The 17,832-nt window shown below is 39.8% G+C and overlaps 1 protein-coding gene across 8 annotated transcripts in view; it reads right to left on the minus strand.

Moving 5' to 3' along the window:
- The window catches only part of MYO5A (myosin VA), a 103,180-nt gene that overhangs the window by 74,357 nt on the left and 10,991 nt on the right, over positions 1 to 17,832 (minus strand). For all 8 annotated transcript variants that reach the window (XM_072869339.1, XM_072869337.1, XM_072869335.1 and 5 more), the window contains exons 2-4: positions 8,523 to 8,633; positions 6,883 to 7,054; positions 969 to 1,113 (exon numbers count right to left, since the gene is read on the minus strand). In XM_072869339.1, coding sequence (XP_072725440.1) covers positions 969 to 1,113; positions 6,883 to 7,054; positions 8,523 to 8,633 — 428 coding nt within the window. The remainder of the gene's footprint in view (positions 1 to 968; positions 1,114 to 6,882; positions 7,055 to 8,522; positions 8,634 to 17,832) is intronic.

Genomic DNA, 17,832 nt, shown 5'->3' on the forward strand with positions numbered 1-17,832 from the left:
AGAACAGATAGCTAATTTCAAAGATGGATATTTTATCATTTTCAACCTATTCTCCCCTTGCCTCCCCCTCCTGCAATACGGCTTGAGGGCCATCGCAATTAATCCAGAGATCTGCCACTGTTTTACTTGATTAATTTGGTCATGGGCTGTATTGTCAACAAGGAAAACTGTATCAATAGCTTGCAGCTAACCAGTGAGGATACCAGGGACCCCATCTTGTTAACCAAAGACCACACAGTAGCCCAAAAGATCTTTATTCTAGAAACTAAGTATTTCAAAAGCTCCTCGAATTGGCAGGCTCTTGGGGTGAAGGGGAAGAAGTTTCTAATAACTACTCTCCTTGGGTGACAAGTTCATTTTCATGCAATATTTAAAGAAATAAGGATTTCCTCCGCAGCTGTTACAGTGTCCTTGGAGACACGGTTTTCAGGCACTCTGTGCAATTGTCCCTCTGTTTCCTCGTAATTCTAGTCAACAAGAGCCACAGGCAGATTACATAGCTGGGACTTTACCGACATGACTAGGAGCCTATAATAGCACCCATAAGCAGAGGGATTTTTTTTTTCTGTTGTCAGTATCACATATAAATATGAAACAGTTAAGAACCTGGTACTTTTATCTTTAAAAATCCACTGATGATTAAAAAGTATCTCCACATTTTGCTAATCAAATTAAAACAACACAATCTTATAAAGCACTGGGCTAATTTTAGACCTAAATACTGACAAGATCTGTGGTTATTCCTGTTAACCTGTCAGCGGCCATGATCTCCATGGCATTCATAATGCTTTACTGTTTGCCAACTTAGGCAACTTATCCTCTTGTGAAATGTACTAAAACACTGGACAAAAGACAGATCTTGCAAAATATTTCATGAGCTATAAATTAAAGAGAAGGCCGTTGGCCAGAAATTTTAAGTCTTATTTCTTTTAGAAAAACAATGAATTTAAGACTCGTGCTCTACAAACCTGGCCATCTGCTTATACGCTTCTTCAGCCACTGCAAAGATATGTGGATCCATATCCCCCATATTTTGGCCACTGTACGCATTGATGATATCTTCGCCATAGATAGGCAGTTGTTCATAAGGATTTATGGCCACTAAGACGATACCTATGAAGTAAATTAAACAAAAGGAATTATTAATAGTTGTTTCAAAATAAAACAAACCAAAAAATGGCTTTAACACCAACTATTGTTCTAACCTTACTAAAAATATTAACTAGAGAAGAATAAGGATCCGATATTACTGACTCCAACAGGTATTTATTCTGACCACAGCTCTGTGTACAAAAAGTGTCAGAAGAGTTTACTTCTACCCTGCTTTAGGAAACACATCAGGGACAACTTTTTACTTTTTCTCTCTATCTGCCTTTTCTAAAGCTACCGTGCACGTAACAACCAGATTCAGAGTGTGTCGACTTGAAATACAGCCTGCTCAGTGCAGTACACCAATGAACGTGCTTTGTACTTCCTTGTGTTTTACTGTGAATTACAAATGATAATGCGATTTGCGAATTATAACTACTACACGGCCTCACTGACTGTCAGTTGGGATATGTGAAGGGTGTTAACCCTTCAGCCATTATGCTTTGCCCAGGAATAACATCTTCAGTTTTTGTAACAAGCAACGAAGTAGAGTCATGGTGTAATCTGGATTCCAGGGCATCTCTACCAGTCAGGCAGGACAACCTCCTGCTCAAAGGGATCAAAAATAAATATATGTAGACATATTTCCTAGGGCTGATACACAGCGGTACACAGTCACGTCAGGAAATTAAGTAATTACAACTCTAGAAGGCACCATAAAAGCCTCATGTTATACATCTGTATAACATGATGTATACATGTTATACATGTATACTACTTACATGTATAACATGTAATACATGTATACATGTAAACTACTTACACTTTCCCTTTTCTAGTTTTTCCATCCCAATTAAACACATATCTGCCTTTTTTAATACCACGCATTACTACGGCATTTCTAAACTCATGCCATCCTTTTACTCTCCCTGCACAGGAAAACTTAGCCTTACTCTGTACATCCTCCCTAGCCACAAAGTGAGATCTCAAATGCTTTTGGTATGATCCTCTTTTTCGTGAGAAACGAGGATTGCTCTGCCCACAGGGATGATTTGACAAAGATTATTTATACCTTTCTCTCCTGCAGCATTTACAACGGGTAGGGAACACTTATTTGCTCTGTGCAGGGGTGAAAACACTGATCACTGCCAGATGAGACCCAGCCGTGTCAGGCAAACTGTGCTCTCTTGACATGGCAATTCCTCCTCACCTTGACAATGTGATAAGGAGGGGAAAAAAGAAACTCTAATTTTAACTGTGGCCATTTTAAAAATACAATTTCTTCTTACATATGTATTTTGGTGCCTAAAAGTGACAATGCAGGTGCAGATGGCTGCATAGTGACTATAGCAAGCATGCTGCGCTCCTTGGACAAACCATCCCTGAAGAACCTGCACCAGAAGCATTTCCATAGCACTCAACTTGCTTCTAAATTTACTCAGAAATTCACATGCACACACACACAGTTCTCAGTGCAGATCCCAGCCCTCTGCTCCACGCAGATTACAAAGTTGTGGTGTCTGCCTAAGAAATTTTCCATGGAAAAGCTGGGAGAAGAGAAGTGAAAGCATCCATAGCCTGGCACTGCTGCTGGGAGCATCATACCATTTTTAAATCCTGTCATGCATTTACAGATCAAGCACAAAGGACAGCAAAAACATTAAACAACAATAGAATATATTTCACAAAGAGATCTGAGAGACCTCGATCTATTTCTTTGAATATATGGCAAGTTTTATGGCTAGACACGCCCATGTGAGTAGAGTCAGTGTTTTTCCATCAGCCACGACTTCACTGAAATGACTCAGGAGCTCGAGTGAAAAGTCTCTATAAAAATTTATGCCAAGTTCTAACGCTGTAATGATGAGCCAAAAAATAAAAGGGTGTTAGGGAGGGGAAGGGACCTCAGTACTAGCAGACTTGAGGAATATTTTCGGTGTTGGTTTTTAACATCTGCCCTTCGTAACTGTGAAAAAGTTAAGTAAGGCCGCACCGCCGAGCTGAGCCTCCCAGGCTTGCAAGTCTCATCAAAGAGACATTAAAAAAAGCTTCAGACAATTCCCTCCTGCTTTTGGCTACATTGGCAAAAATAAACCCTTCAATTCAAAACAAGCAGCCCCGTGGCAAGGCTCCAGCATACTAAATCATTTAACTTCAGTAGCGATCTGTAAAATCAACAAGTAACTACCATCTGGAAATATCCAAAACAAGTAAGTTAGGAATTATATGCTTTCTATGGAACTTTTAAATCAGCCTGTCTCACAGGACTATAATCCAGATTAATTTATATATAACTTTTCTTTCTCTCCACTAAGTCATATTGCTGGTTTAAGAAATATCATGGGCCTTCCCATATCAGATTTACGTGTGTTTTCATTCCTACAATTACACTAAATTAAACTCTGGCTACTCTTTTTGCCATTCTTCTTAGCTAATTCTTTTATCTTGAACGTATTCACCCATCTGTGGACAAACTGGATATTAATATAAATAATTTATTAAATTAAAGTTTTCTCTCCTGCACAGCAGGCAGCACTTTATACATCTGAACTAACCAGCAGTATTCACTGAGTTTTCATCACAGCCATAGCAGTATTTCCATGTAAACATTCGTATTTTCCTTTGTAACTTTTCAACTTCCTTCATTAATTCTTCATTTCATATTCCCAACAGTAAAGCAACGTTATCAATCACCTCTGAATTGCTGGTGAAAGGCTGACTTGAAATTAAGAAATCAGGAGGTTTTCTGTTTAAAAGTTTGGATTACTTCAAAGTGAAATTTTAAAGCATTTAATATCCATTTGACATATTACACTAAGGACAGCATGGCTGAATTAATTTCTAGTGCTGTGGACATCCATCCGTCCCAGTTCTAGTTCTGCTGGTTGAGAATAACGTTACCATAATTCTCTTGGTGGATTAAAGTGTTTTTAATCTCCTTCAGGCTAAATCAGCTGGGTTAGGTCAAACCACCTTCACGGGGTATTTAAACTAACTTGGCTAATGTGTGAATCAGATTAAGGAGGCAAATACAGTCCCTTCCACAAGCAGAGCTCTAAGGCAATAATCTTTGCAGAGGGGAAGTAACTTGTACTCAGGATGGGAACTGATAGAGCGGTTTGAAAGATAAACGTCCGTGGCCAAAGGATCAGGTTTTTAAAGGCCAACACGCCAACTTTATTTTCCTTAGCTTCTAACATAACGTACATATGCCTACATCCCCAGCTAAGAAATCCACAACATACTGCATTCCTCAGGTCAGTTAGCATTAAACCTCCTTCACCCGCACTTTGACCACCGGGAACCCCCACGCTACTGGATCCATATGTTTCTAATAAACCCACACGCAGTTCCCAGAATGATCGCTTGAGACTTGTTTGGAAGCAAAACAGCCGACCAAGCTCCGCCATCCCAGGCCCTTTGGCAGACCCATTCCATGAAGAGATAAAGGCCCTCCAGCCCTAGGACAAACTATAAAACCAGCCAAGCCCACAACTAAAGCTGCGCTAGGGAAAACATGAAAACATGTTTTCCCAAACACAGCAAAACAAAACTAGCATACAGCACATTCCTTTTGAAAGCCTCTTAAATGATGCTAAACACAGAGCTCGTTTGCAAGCAGCCGAAACACAAACCAGGCAGGCTGTCTTGTGGGAGGGGTATGGTGGTAGGCATCCCTACCTCGCGGGGATCAGTAGGCACGGGACCACAAAACTCAAGACTGAAAACCCCTTACAAGCTCAGGCCACGAGACCCCAGTTGCACAAAAGCCCTTTCACAAAACGTCCCCCCATCAAGAGCTTTGCCGTGGGGGCACTAGGGACAGAAACACAGACGACGTCTGAACTGGGGGAACTGAGGTGGTTTCCCAGTGCCGGGACCAGAACACGCACCCTCAGCAGGGGTTGCCCAGAGAGGCTGCGGTATCTCCATCACTGGAGATGCTCATATACTCGGATACTTCGACTGGTCCAGGCCTTGAGCAACCTGATCTAGTCAGACCCGTTTTAAGTAGGGAGCTCCACTGAAGACTTCCAGAGGTCCCTCCCAACCTAAATTATTCTGTGCCTCTAGTCATGCTCTGACTGCATGATGGGATGAGACGTGGGTATGAATCATTTCCCACTCCTACGGGAATGAAGGCTGGCTGCAAGCAGAGGGAGGCAAAGTCTGATTCAGTCCCCCCTGGTCTGGACACTGCTGAGAGCAGGACTGGGAGCAGATGCACTTTGCTGAGCATCCGCAGATTAGGAATAGCCGGAGCAAGCAAAATGTGGCAGGACATTAAAGCCTGCAGTCTGCCCACCGCAATATGTTTAAAGTGCTGGTTGCCTTAGCTCTCCGTACCCATCCACATGGGTGGAGCTGTAACAGTGACCAGAAGAGGAAAATCTGACCCTTGGGGTACCCTTGGTATACAGACCAGGACAGGACAAGGCCTTCAGCTGCAAAACACAAATTCCTGCTTCAGAGACCTGCAGTCACGACTAGCTGATACCTGTCAAGGGCCACCTTGCAACGTGACTTCCCTACTCTACAGTTTGCGAAGTAGCGCAAAGTACAATGAAATTATAAACAGCAAGTCAAATATATGATGACATCAGGAAGGCTCAATATACTCTAGCATGCAATACCCAGAACTGGGACTGCCCTACAAAAGTCTGATTAGAGACAAAGTTAAATTGCATATTTAAAAAGAAATTATGTGGTATGTTTTCTGTTGGCATAAACTGAGCTACAATGAATATGCAAATGATAATTTGACTACACCTACTGGAAGAATGTGTCTTTGCCTTAATCAGACAATTATGAGGAGGAAATTTTCAATATCTGTTTCTAGCAATCACATCATCATATTATATGTTTTGTTTTACTCAGTTTAAAAATGTAAAAAATCCACCAATGACTTAAATGTTTCTTATGCAATAACACGATATCCAAAGTACATATTTGAATATTTGAAAAATTTAAAAAGTTTTTTATAGTGAAAGGTTATATTAAAAGTTAGCAATGTATTTTGACTAAGCACTGAGATTTGAAAGAAACACACGCACATACAGAAAAAAGCCCAGAAGGATGAAATCTAAATTTTAAGCCAAAATTATCTCACAATGTTTCTTGAAAATAGACCACTCGGCTGCAATTTTGAACCTATGACGAACTGATCATTAAAGTAACTTCCCTCATTCTGGCCATCTGAAAATATCACAGGCAATTACAACTTTGGGTAACCTCTACTGTAAGTTCAGTTTTAAAACCAAGATTGTTCATAATTGTGAACGGACAAGCATTGGCTCACGCACTGTTACAAATTCAGTCCTGTAGTGGCACTGATTGGAAAACATGAAAAAGAAAACTGGCATCTTCTGTACAGAGACAGAGGAGATCGATGCAGAGGTAGGCAATAAATCCACCAAACAGCACGGTTAGCCTCCTGCATCTGGACCGTGCGAAGCTCTCCTCCAGCCCATGCCTATCTAAGGAAGCCTAAGGGGAACACCAACCAGCCAGGAATCCCATTGGCAAGCTAAAATTGCTGAATGCACATTTTATAAACAGAGTCCATTGGGAAGCTAGAGGGATACAGCAAGTCAATCTTCTCTGAAACTTAATACTGTCAAGTCTATTTGATGCACTTAATGACCACAAACACAGGGACTTTCCTAAGAACAGCCCAACATGTCCTATCATTAAATGATTTTAAGTTAAAAGCACGCATATCAATAATCAACTTTCCTTTTCCTGTCTACAGCATTCTCTGTAAAGATTATGGTACGAAAAGACAGTACTTGCCACAATAGGTATAGATTAGTTTAGAGTCTATAAATCGAACTTTGAGGTTGTGTAAAACAGCAGGTTCATGGAGATAACTGAGCGCTGTGAGGTCATTTTCACCAACAAGTATGTCAGGGTTTCTCAAGGGCGGGAGTTCCTTGGTCTTCAGATCTAGGCAATATTCTAGGTCCTGAAAATCAAATGGAAACGCATGCTGAAAGAGCTGGTGCTTAGGTTTCCTCATTCAGTTCCTCCAACCATTCTTCCCAGCAAAACATGCCCAAGCCACAAAAACACAATGCAATATTTAAATTATCTGGTGATTTGAAGGAGCAGTTCTTTCTCCAAAAATGGAATTTAAAATTTCCCAAAAGGGTTTTCTATATGCAACAGGCAACTATAAAGAGACATCAGCTTTTTCAACTATTGCTTAAGCAAACCCCTTTCTTTTGCTGTCAAATCTTTTTATTAAATAAAACAAAATATGTTATATCATATATCTAACTAGTTTTTCATATTATCTTCCTCTTGAGCAGAACAGACAGAGGAAGCAGATTACCATCAGTCTATAGCCAGCTTCATACACAGTAATAAGACACAAGAATGTTGGCAGAACGCCATGAAGAACACATGAACTGAAAAAAATGCTACTTGCAATTTTTGCAAATATAAATTAATCTCTAATGTAGATGTTTTAATTGCATCTGTCTCTAGATCTAAAACTGCTTTATTTACCTGCTATTTTCTTGTCCCCACACAATGTGACTTAATTGGCAAACACCCCCATTCTGCTACATGCAATACTCAAGCGTGCAGCATCATCACATAGCCTGGAATATCGGGGGGGGGGGGGAATTAATCTTGTCACATTAAAAAGGTTGTACTCAGCTTGCCATATAAGAAATGTGAGTGAGTCAAAGATTGAAATGCATTCAAGTAAAATATTTTATTTAGAAGCTATTCTATATATATAATCTGTTCTTTTTTACTTCATGGCTATGCAGGTCTCTACATGAAAATAGGATCTAAGCTGGCCAGTAGTAAGAAGAAAAGAAATTAAAAATAAATATTTGACCAACTGCAGTAGATCTTTGTTTTCCATGAGAAGATCTGAGGGATCACCATCATGATATACTAAAATTAAATAACCATTTAAATGGCATGAAAAAAAATGAACAGGCCTTCACTAGAAGGTTGTGAGCTTTTCATAGACTTGTCACCATTTCTCTACACCATATACAGCATCATTCTATTAATGCTCTTAATCCTTGCCCCTTTTTATCATTATTAATCTTCTGCTGGTTATGCTCAACTTAAAAGTCACAATTCTTTATCTGCAACGCTGTTCTCACTGGAATATCAAACCAGGGTTATAGCTTTAATGGCATAAGTAGAAAAAGATCATGCAACTGAACGTAACAGGCAGTTGGATAAAAGCAACATGTTTTACTTTATTTCTTAAAATCAGACAAAATGGATTTTTGTAAATAAACAGTACAATTTGTCACACAAAAACATACCACTCTAAGTCGGTGGACAAGAATAATTGCACATACATAAATACGGATATATTTTGACAATACAGCTTCCTGTGTTAGATACATCAGTCTCCAGTCAAGAGCAAGAACAATCAGCTTATGAACAATACGTAGACCTACCTTGCCCTCTTCAAGTCGAAGTTGGAGGACTTTATCTCCAGGTTTATAATCTTTGAGAAGTTCTGCTGACTTCCAGACCTCCTCTGGATCAGGGATCCAAACCCTAGCATACTGCAATACAAAAACAACAGCAAAAGATCAGTGACTTTTTGTGCAGTATAGTTATATCATCAGTACACGTGGCACCAAAACTTTTTTTTTCTTTTTTTAAATACACGTTTAACAGCCAAACCCTTAAGCAAGAGACAAGTTAATTAGTACATCTGAGGTGAATAAGTTGTTCTTATTGGATATGGATAAAGGGGATATGGATAAAAGGCTACACAAGCTTAATTTTATTGCCTACATGGAAAGAAAAGGGCATTTTCCATGCAAAATAATGTTCCAAGGTACACGTTCAATGCTGAAAATCTACAAAGAAAAAAAATGTGTTTTCAGAGAGATCAAAAACTTGGCTATCAAAAAAATTTCTTGGAGAAACTCTTCTGAGCAGATTCTAAATACATTTGCAACATAACATTATATAGCTTTTTTTTCCCCTAAGAGAACACTTTGGCACATCTGTGTTAATTCAGGCAAAGCTACCTGATCTCAAGTATTAAAAGCTCTTTCCTTTGTAGTTGCAAATAGGGCAAGTTTAAAATGGATTATCTCCAGAATGCCAAAAGAAAAAATCTGAAAAGATTTGGTTGAAAAGGCCTCCAAATAATAGAAAAAAAACCAAACCGGCATTCCAGTTAATGACCATTTTCCCCCAAACTTTATTCATAAAAGTAATGCAGCACAAACATATGACTTGTTTTCAAAAACATAAAGAATATTCATATTTTTAAATTAGTGAAGATATAATGGTTATCTCATATTCAAGAATCAATTAAAGGTGTATGGAAACCATCTAGTTACTTATACAGTTGCATGTACATGCAAGTATGTACATATGAAAACAGCTCTTGAGTAACACAAGGAAAAGGCTATGACATTTTTAATATAGTAAAGCTTCTGAACTGATGCTCTTGCAATGCTAGAGAGCACTGAGATCATCCCACACCCAGCATCTTTGCAAACAAAACAGCTTCTTGGCTTTAGAGGTGCAGCCATGTTGCAAATCCATTAAATTATTTCCAAATAACTGTAATGTCTTTTTCAAACCACGGCATTTGATGGCAGAGAAAAATGCATTCGGTCATACAGCTTCATCACCTAATCTTACACAACTTATTTTTGTATAGATCTTCTGCCTCAAAGAACGCTCAAGCTTCCCCCCCCTTATTAACCCAGTTTTCCCACTACTTAAAGTGAAGAACTTCTTGTTTCTACTAGGGATTTTTTGAAAGACCAAACTTCATATTCCCTTCTTCTAAAATGTGTCCAGCACAGGCAGGGTTGGGGAGTGAGACCCGAGGAGCCCCAGCCCCTGGCCCAGGAGAGGGCTACACACCCTGCCTACCTGGAGCCTGCCAGGGAGGCTCAGTGCCTGGGATTATTTAGAACTTCACAAAGCAATTTGCTTCCCACACCCAGGATGCTTCTCAAGAACAGTGCGCATGAGTAGCTTACAACAGCCTAAATCAATGGCTTTTACCCTTAACACACTGCAGCCTTTAAAGCACTGCCGCTGCCTTCATCTAGAAGGCTCCTGAACTCCTGAAAAGCTTATGCCATACATGTAAACCAATTCTCTCTCCGAGTGAAAGGAGAAAAATAATGAAATAAAGAATTAAAAATCCACTTTCATTGTTCCCACTACAGAATATGTTATGCTCCCACACCTGGTCTTTCTTCACCTTCACGGGATGTTTATGCCAGCCCTAAGAATCTACTTTATACAAAGACAAGAAACTTTGTTCTTTGTAGTAAATGTGTGGTTGTAGGGGTTTTTTCTTTGAGTTTTATTAGTTTCATATATATTTGCTATTGTTTTCAGTACAAAAGTGCAATATTACTATATTATTTACATACCCTCTTCCCCAGTCCCCCAGAAGATATGAATATTGATGAATTATTTGAAAAATGAAAGATTCCCAAAACAACTCTTCAGTATGTGCTCTTGCCATTCACAGAGCACTGTATACAACAGCAATGGAGGCCAACAAACAGTGGAGCAGCTGGGAAACGAAACCAGCAGCAGAAGCCATGGTTTGGATGTTTGGATTTTTATTTGTTTGTTTTCAGCCCTGCTGTATCCACAACTCGCAGGCTAAGAAACCTCATTTGAGTTAAAATGGTGTGTGCTAACAAGCGTATGTGTCGATGCAAGTACAAACATACTACAGAATAATTCCAAAATGATCAACCAGGATGTGACAACAGAGGTGCAGCATTAGAGTCAAGCAGGGCACTCCGGAGCAATGTCTTCTTTCCTTTCCACTTGGTTTTCAAACAAAGGATTCCCTGAAAAACTTCACAAACACACATATATCCAAACTTACCCCGATGCACCTGTTCACAGAACTCTCTTTTATTAAACAACAAAAAAACCCAACTAAAAAATCAAAATCCTGCCAGAAAGCAGGGACGTTTTTTAGTTTAACACAAAGATGCTCCAGTGTCAGGCACAGCTGAAGACCGAATGCGTACCACCCTTTGCCCGGGCTCCACACCCCCCTGCCCCGCGACAGCAGCAGTTCCCCATCCCCAGTATTTCTGATGGGCTATTGCTTCCCTCTCACCACAGTAATTAACAGAAAGCAAAGTAAATGTAGTACGAAAGAGGAAAGCATTTAAATACTGTCTAGCAAAACAGGTTAGCAGGCTGGTCTCCTCTAGGCTACACAAAAAAAAGTTTCCTGATGTAAAAAAGGCAGCAGCCTTGTAAGACACAAATAGCGTTAACTTCAGGCAGCAAATGCTGCGTAGCAATTTCTAACTACGTGATCTATGCCAGCATGAAATAGGCACCTTTAATTTATTCAGCTGAAACTGTACATTTTCTACTGTCTAGAGAAGGGAAAGAGAAAGCAGAAAACAGATCACCATAGAAACTGGGTTACTACAGACAGCTGAACCTTCCCCATGACATAACCTTACAGATATTAAAGTCATCCTATGAGCACTAAGCTGTAGCTTTTCATCTCTAGCATCACTGCCTAGCCTTAAATCCCTGCCAAAGAAAACACCTGGTAAAAAGAACAGGTGGGAGGAAAGAGAGAGATGTTCCTAATTATAAGCATTGAATCATTTCACAACATTCTCACCTCATTAATTTAGCAGAATGATTTGCAAAATCAGGTTTTCATTCTATCTTATACATAATCAGTTGATGTTAAAATCCCATTGCTGCCTAGCTTTTAGTGGGATCCAACCCTATAGCAGAAAACAAAGCACCACCACCAGAAGAAACAGGACCAGGGCCTCTCTCTCGGGAAATACCTTACTCGAGTATGTCTACCATTCATCCCTCTTTATTTACTAGTATATAAAATCATGTTTATGACTACATTAAAATAAGACTAAAATACGACAAACTTCTAGAGACTGATTTACAAATCAGCCTTCTAAAAAGGGAAGCAAATTCTAGCCTAAAAATGCACTGAAATGACAATAAAAATTATGGCAAGAAACAAATGAACTGTACTGAAATTGTGCCTCCCTACGATCAATGAATATATTACTCTTTGCAATGGTTCAATGTAAGTTTTGAACCACCAGAATAAAACTGCTGATAGGGGAGATAACAGCATGATTTACTTAAGGAAAGGCAGTGAATGAAATTTTAGGTAAATATTGTTACTTTTCATGATAACCCAAGCTTACCGATAGCATCACTTGTGCTTTACATTTCAGTATTGATTTGGCTCTAATAAACTTAGCTTTGCTACCCAGGTAATAATGTTGTACTTCCCCTGCACGTATGTTTCTGGCTCACCACTGATGACTTCTTCCTGTCCTCATCGGAGATGCAGGACTGGAAGAGGCAAGAGGAGGACATGCAGCCCATCCTCCCACGCTACGTCAAAGCCACACCATCATGCTGGCACTCTGGGCTGGAGACAGCAGCCAGCTATCTCCAGCTGAGCATTCACAGGACCATCACTTACTCTAAACTAGTTTAAAAAAAATCAGAATGAAAATGTAAGGCACACAGATGAGATACCCTTGAATTCAGAAGGAAAACAAATAATTAAATGCATATTGACAGGACTATATCAAAACTCAGTTTCTTTCTTAGACTCCCTTCCAGCCTCAGCAGACTGATGTAAAAACCCCACCACCTCCAAAATCACATGGAAGCGTGGAAACACCATACTTTGTTCAAGGGAAGACAAGCTGGGCTGCTGGAAGGCAATGGCTTAGTGATCTCTATGTAGTGACTCTAAAAGAGTGCACAGCAGAAAAAAATACAGGGAGAAGTTTTCATTTTTCACTGGTGGGTCAGAAAGCTAGCTGTATTATCACGATTTTATATAATAAGAAAATATAATAGGAAATCACAGTATTCTCTCATACCTCATGATTTCATCTTAGATCACATGAAGGAATCAGCAGACTATAATAATTATCTATCAAATGAGACCATATGACTCACAAAGCCTCTCTTCTGAGATATTAACCTCTTGAAGTACTAATTGACATTGCTGACAGAACGGAATTAGCAATGCAAGCGGCTCAGCAGTCGCTTCAGCAGTCAAATAGTTTTCCACTTCCATTGCACAATCACAGATTCTGCAGAAGGAGATACAGCTATCTTCCCAGCTTAACAGCTCTTTTGATAAGAGCTGAAAGAGTTCATGAAATGATCTACACCCTAAAAAGAAAAGGAAAAAAAAAAAGGAAATTTCAACTCATAAAAAGCTGTCCCTAGTTTCTCAGCAAGATCCACCCATACAAGTGAACTTGTACAATTTTCACTTCAGCAGAGATCATCTATTTATTTACTTACAGCCTCAAAAACCACAGCCTTTCAGGTGTTAACCACAAAAAACTTATAAGAGACGCTCTCTCTTTCAAGGATGACCTCATTTTTTGTTAGGAATAAAGCAGCTCGTTAATATCTGGATCAAAGAGATACCGTCAATTCTGGCAGCACCAGCTGAAGGAGCCAATGGAACAGCAACACATGGTAAAAGTCAAAGCTAAATTTCACCAAAAGCATTCAATGTGAACCTGTTGCTAACTGAACACGGCCACCCGGAGAGAGCAGGCTGCATTATTAGGCTGGAAAAAGAAAACTGTCGACGTTAGCAAGGCATAACCACAAAACAGACTACAAAGTTGTACAAGTTCACACTGCCAAGTGTTGAACTTATCTATACAACATTCTAACTTATTAGAAAAGGATTTCCTGAGCTGTGTGATTTCCTTGCCTGGGGTTGCTCTGAAAACATAATTTGATGCTATTAGAATAATTTCCTTTCGGCTTTGTATTTTCCCTTATACTTGGCTCATGTGGCCACCAGCATGGAGCCTAGAAACACTTGAAACAGAAAAGTTTACCTTTTATATTAACAATGTAAGCAGATGCATGGCTGGGTGCGTAACAGGTCGAACACAAGTCTTAACTTGACCCACCTGGATCCCCTACAAAGACATCCTGATCACGCACGCACGAGCCGGGAAGAGGTCCCATTTCTTCCACTACTGAAAGCACTAAAATTTCTGCTATCTGACCTGCGATACGCAGGCAGTCCCAAGGAAGCACCATGCTTCTATTAACAAAGCGATGCTGCTGGTTGCAGTTTGAAAAGACAGACAAGACTTTACTCTCCTTTCATAAAAATGCAACTAACCAGGAGGGATTGGAAAGTAGAGCATTTCCATGACAAGCAGGCTGCTGCAAAACCTCTGACTGACTCATCTAAATTCTTCCTATGACGTGAGGGAAATGGCACCTTTAACGTTGCAAAAGAATCAAAACAGAAATTATCAATTTTCTTAAAGGCAGTAGCATTTTCTGGGCATGGAGCATATTTTCTGTCTTGTTGCTCAGCAACAGCCATTTATACACCTCTTGTACAGTTTAAGGCCTGATATTTAGCAGTGTTAATTTAAAAAGACATTTGTATCATGATATATAGTGGGGAAAATATATGTGAGAATTTGTATTAATGTTTTATCTGAAAAATAATCTCACATAGTTAGTTTACCTAACAGGAAGATCAAAAGTCCCGTGTTATCACATAAACGTCTGACTCGAGGGAATTCCCTGGCCGGCCACATGCGGAACTCCCAAACGGCGGCCAGGGGCCAGCGGTGACCCAGGCTCTGAGCTACACCCTAAGACACCACCACCACGAGCTTCCATACGACTGACACGGGGTTTGCACATTTGGGTGAAAGCGTCTCCAGCTCTCAAGGTTAGGCAGGTAAGGCACCGTATCCTTCACCATGCACAAGGAAACTACGTGAATCGCAGCTCAATGAAAAAGAATCTGTTGTACTTGAGTATTTCATCTGCTGTATAAATATGCACTACATTTGAATCCTAAGGATATAAAAGTTTGAGGCTTTTTTTTTTTTTTTTTTTCTTTTAAGCATTTTTATAAGGCATTCTGTGTATTTAGGGCCTGGTGACTTGTCACACCAAAACCAACTTGTACATTGTTTGCCAAACATGCCTTCATTGTACAAGGTACAATAAAAAACTATCAGCATCCCACAAAGAATCACTGCAGCAAGATTTACGTCTTCAGCCACTGGGAAAATGTCCGTTGACTTACATTTACCTGAAACGTCACCTTACTTCAAAGCGATGCAAAAAAAGCTAAATCCCAAACACAGGATATATATACATGCTACTACAGGCAAATTTGATCAGCAAACAGAAATGTAATTTTTTTCATTTCTTTAAATATTACAATTATTAGCAACCTCTCCACTGAAATTCAGAGAAAATTATCACCTGCAAATCTACATACTGGGCCTGACATCAAGGCCAGAAAAGTCAGTGTTTTACTTTAAACTACCAAATCTACCAAAGAACAGTTATATCCCCAGGTTGTAGTTGATATGATTTTTATAAGAAAGATTTTTAAGGAGTTAAAACACATGAAATGCTCAAAAGTTGTGAATTTTCTTCATCTTTAAAAACATAGCTTTCTACATTTTATGTTGGTTGTACTTGACCTTCCCTTCAAAATGTCGTACAGAGGGAGACAGACCTGGTTTATACTCAGCCATTATTAACGCAGACAATACTTTAGCTATCAAAATGTTGCCCATTCACCCCCCTAAGCTGCTGCACACAGGAACGGCATTTGCCAGCTCCTGTTGTATTTCACAGGCCCCCTTTCACTCAGGCTCTTCTCCATCCTCCTCAGGCAGCCAACCTCAGCCAGCGGCCACCGTTACAATCTTGTGCTCCGTGACTTACTACGCAGCTTGGGATGCGAGTAGCACCCACTGCTGAAAACCACTGCACGGTGATGGGAAGTCACATGCAACACCGCTTGCATACATGATGAATTTGCCCATATGACACTTCTAACAGGGCTTAATTAAGGCTGTATTGTCAATTACAGAAAAATAAAACATGTTTCACAAAGTGCCACACAAAGACTGGGACAGACACTGGCCTGGCCAGTGTGTTAAAAGGACAAAAGCGTAGCTAGGTCCCTCCCCACATCCCCGCTGCTACCACGAGCCTGCCCAGGACGACAAGGAGCGACGGCCCTGCACCACTGCACCTGCGGCTCCGCACATCCCATCCGCCTGCGGGACCCCTCATACATCACTAGGCATCAGCAAACCTACAGCGTAACAACCCAGAGTAACAACCCGGGAAACAGCAGTACTTCTATCTTACCTGCTGCAGTGTGCTATTCTCATTTCATCCAACACACTTCTCAAGAAATGTTCGTTTAAAGTAAATCAGGGTTAAAAAAAACATATTCGAAGAAAAATCAATGTTTAAGAAAATTTTGTGTTTGAAACAGGTTTGATTTTTAGACCCGTCAAAGGAATGAACGCAGCTCTGAAAGATCTTCAAAAAAGATGGCAATTACAGCTAGATCAAAACCACCAATGTTTTGGTCACTACTTGAGACACAAAACAGCTGAATAACCACAATAAGATCAGCAAAAACATTGAGCAGAATTGTGACGCCTACCCCAGACTGAGCAACAGAAAAATACTCTGACTCATGTAAAACTTCATTTGGGGTCATACCCACACAAAGAGGCATACGCTGTACTGCATTTCGATCCATAGCACCAAAATGAAGGCCAACACTGAATTATATGCTAGTGATTTCAAAAATAAGTTAATTATAAGTCTGCCTTAAAACACCTAATTCATCCAACCTGAAAAACATGTTACAAGAGTTGTAGAAGAGTGGCCACAAGAAATTTAAGGGCAAGTGAAACAACTACAGCCATCCCCTGAATATTAAGCTAATGAGACATGTTGCATTGAAGAAAGAATATTAGGAAAAGGATGCATGATTTCACGTTTGTGTGCTTACAGTGAATGTTGTGGGTATATTACAAAAATACTCCCATTTAAAAATTTTTAAAAAGCAATTTTTAAAAAGCCAATACTTAAGTAATACACAAAAAAAAAATTGCACATGTCATGATTAACTTCATGGGTGCCTGAATTTAATAACCAAGAAAACAAATACTATAAGGCCAAACAAAACAAGTGGTTGTAGGATTTTGTTTTAGCACTAAGATGATGCAAGCCATAATATAGACTTCACAGCATAATTAACTAAATGCTGAAATGAGTATTATTTCCAGACCACTGGTACAAATTCAGTCAAGACCCTCATGGTTTTTATATATTTTTACATGCTGATGTCACGCAATGAAACGCTGATTTCATTTTCTCAAGTTCTTGAATGGATTTAAGATCTTACAGAAGCTTTTTATGATTATTTTCCCCAAAGTTTCTAGAAACCTCACCCATAGGAGGCAGGATACCAGAATCGTTTCTCGCAACACGCAGCGCAGCCCAAGCTTTGCCCAGGGACCGAAAGGGCTGAGAGCGCTGGCTGCAGCTGGGCATCCATCCTGCGCTCAGACACGCAGAAAGAGGAAGCGCTGTGTTTTGTCTTAGTGTCTCTGCTTCAGCGCAGAGCCATCTGCACCACTGCCATGAGATTATTTGGTGCATCTAGCACTTGCTCAGGCAGGAAGGGAAAATAAAGGGCTGTACTGATCAGACAGATGCACTGCGCCGTGCCGTGCTACAGCGCTGGCGTTTGAAACAAGAAGTTATTGAGAAAAAAGTAGTGGAGCCATAATTGATCACCTAGCTCACAGAGGTGAAATAAGATAAGGCTAAATCTTCTGATATCTGTAAAACATCTGGAGTATGGACAATTGCTGATTTAACTGTGAAAGCTTAATTTAAAAGTTAAAAATGAAAGGA

This window comes from Ciconia boyciana, chromosome 8 (assembly GCF_034638445.1).
Source record: "Ciconia boyciana chromosome 8, ASM3463844v1, whole genome shotgun sequence".
Taxonomy (NCBI): domain Eukaryota; kingdom Metazoa; phylum Chordata; class Aves; order Ciconiiformes; family Ciconiidae; genus Ciconia; species Ciconia boyciana.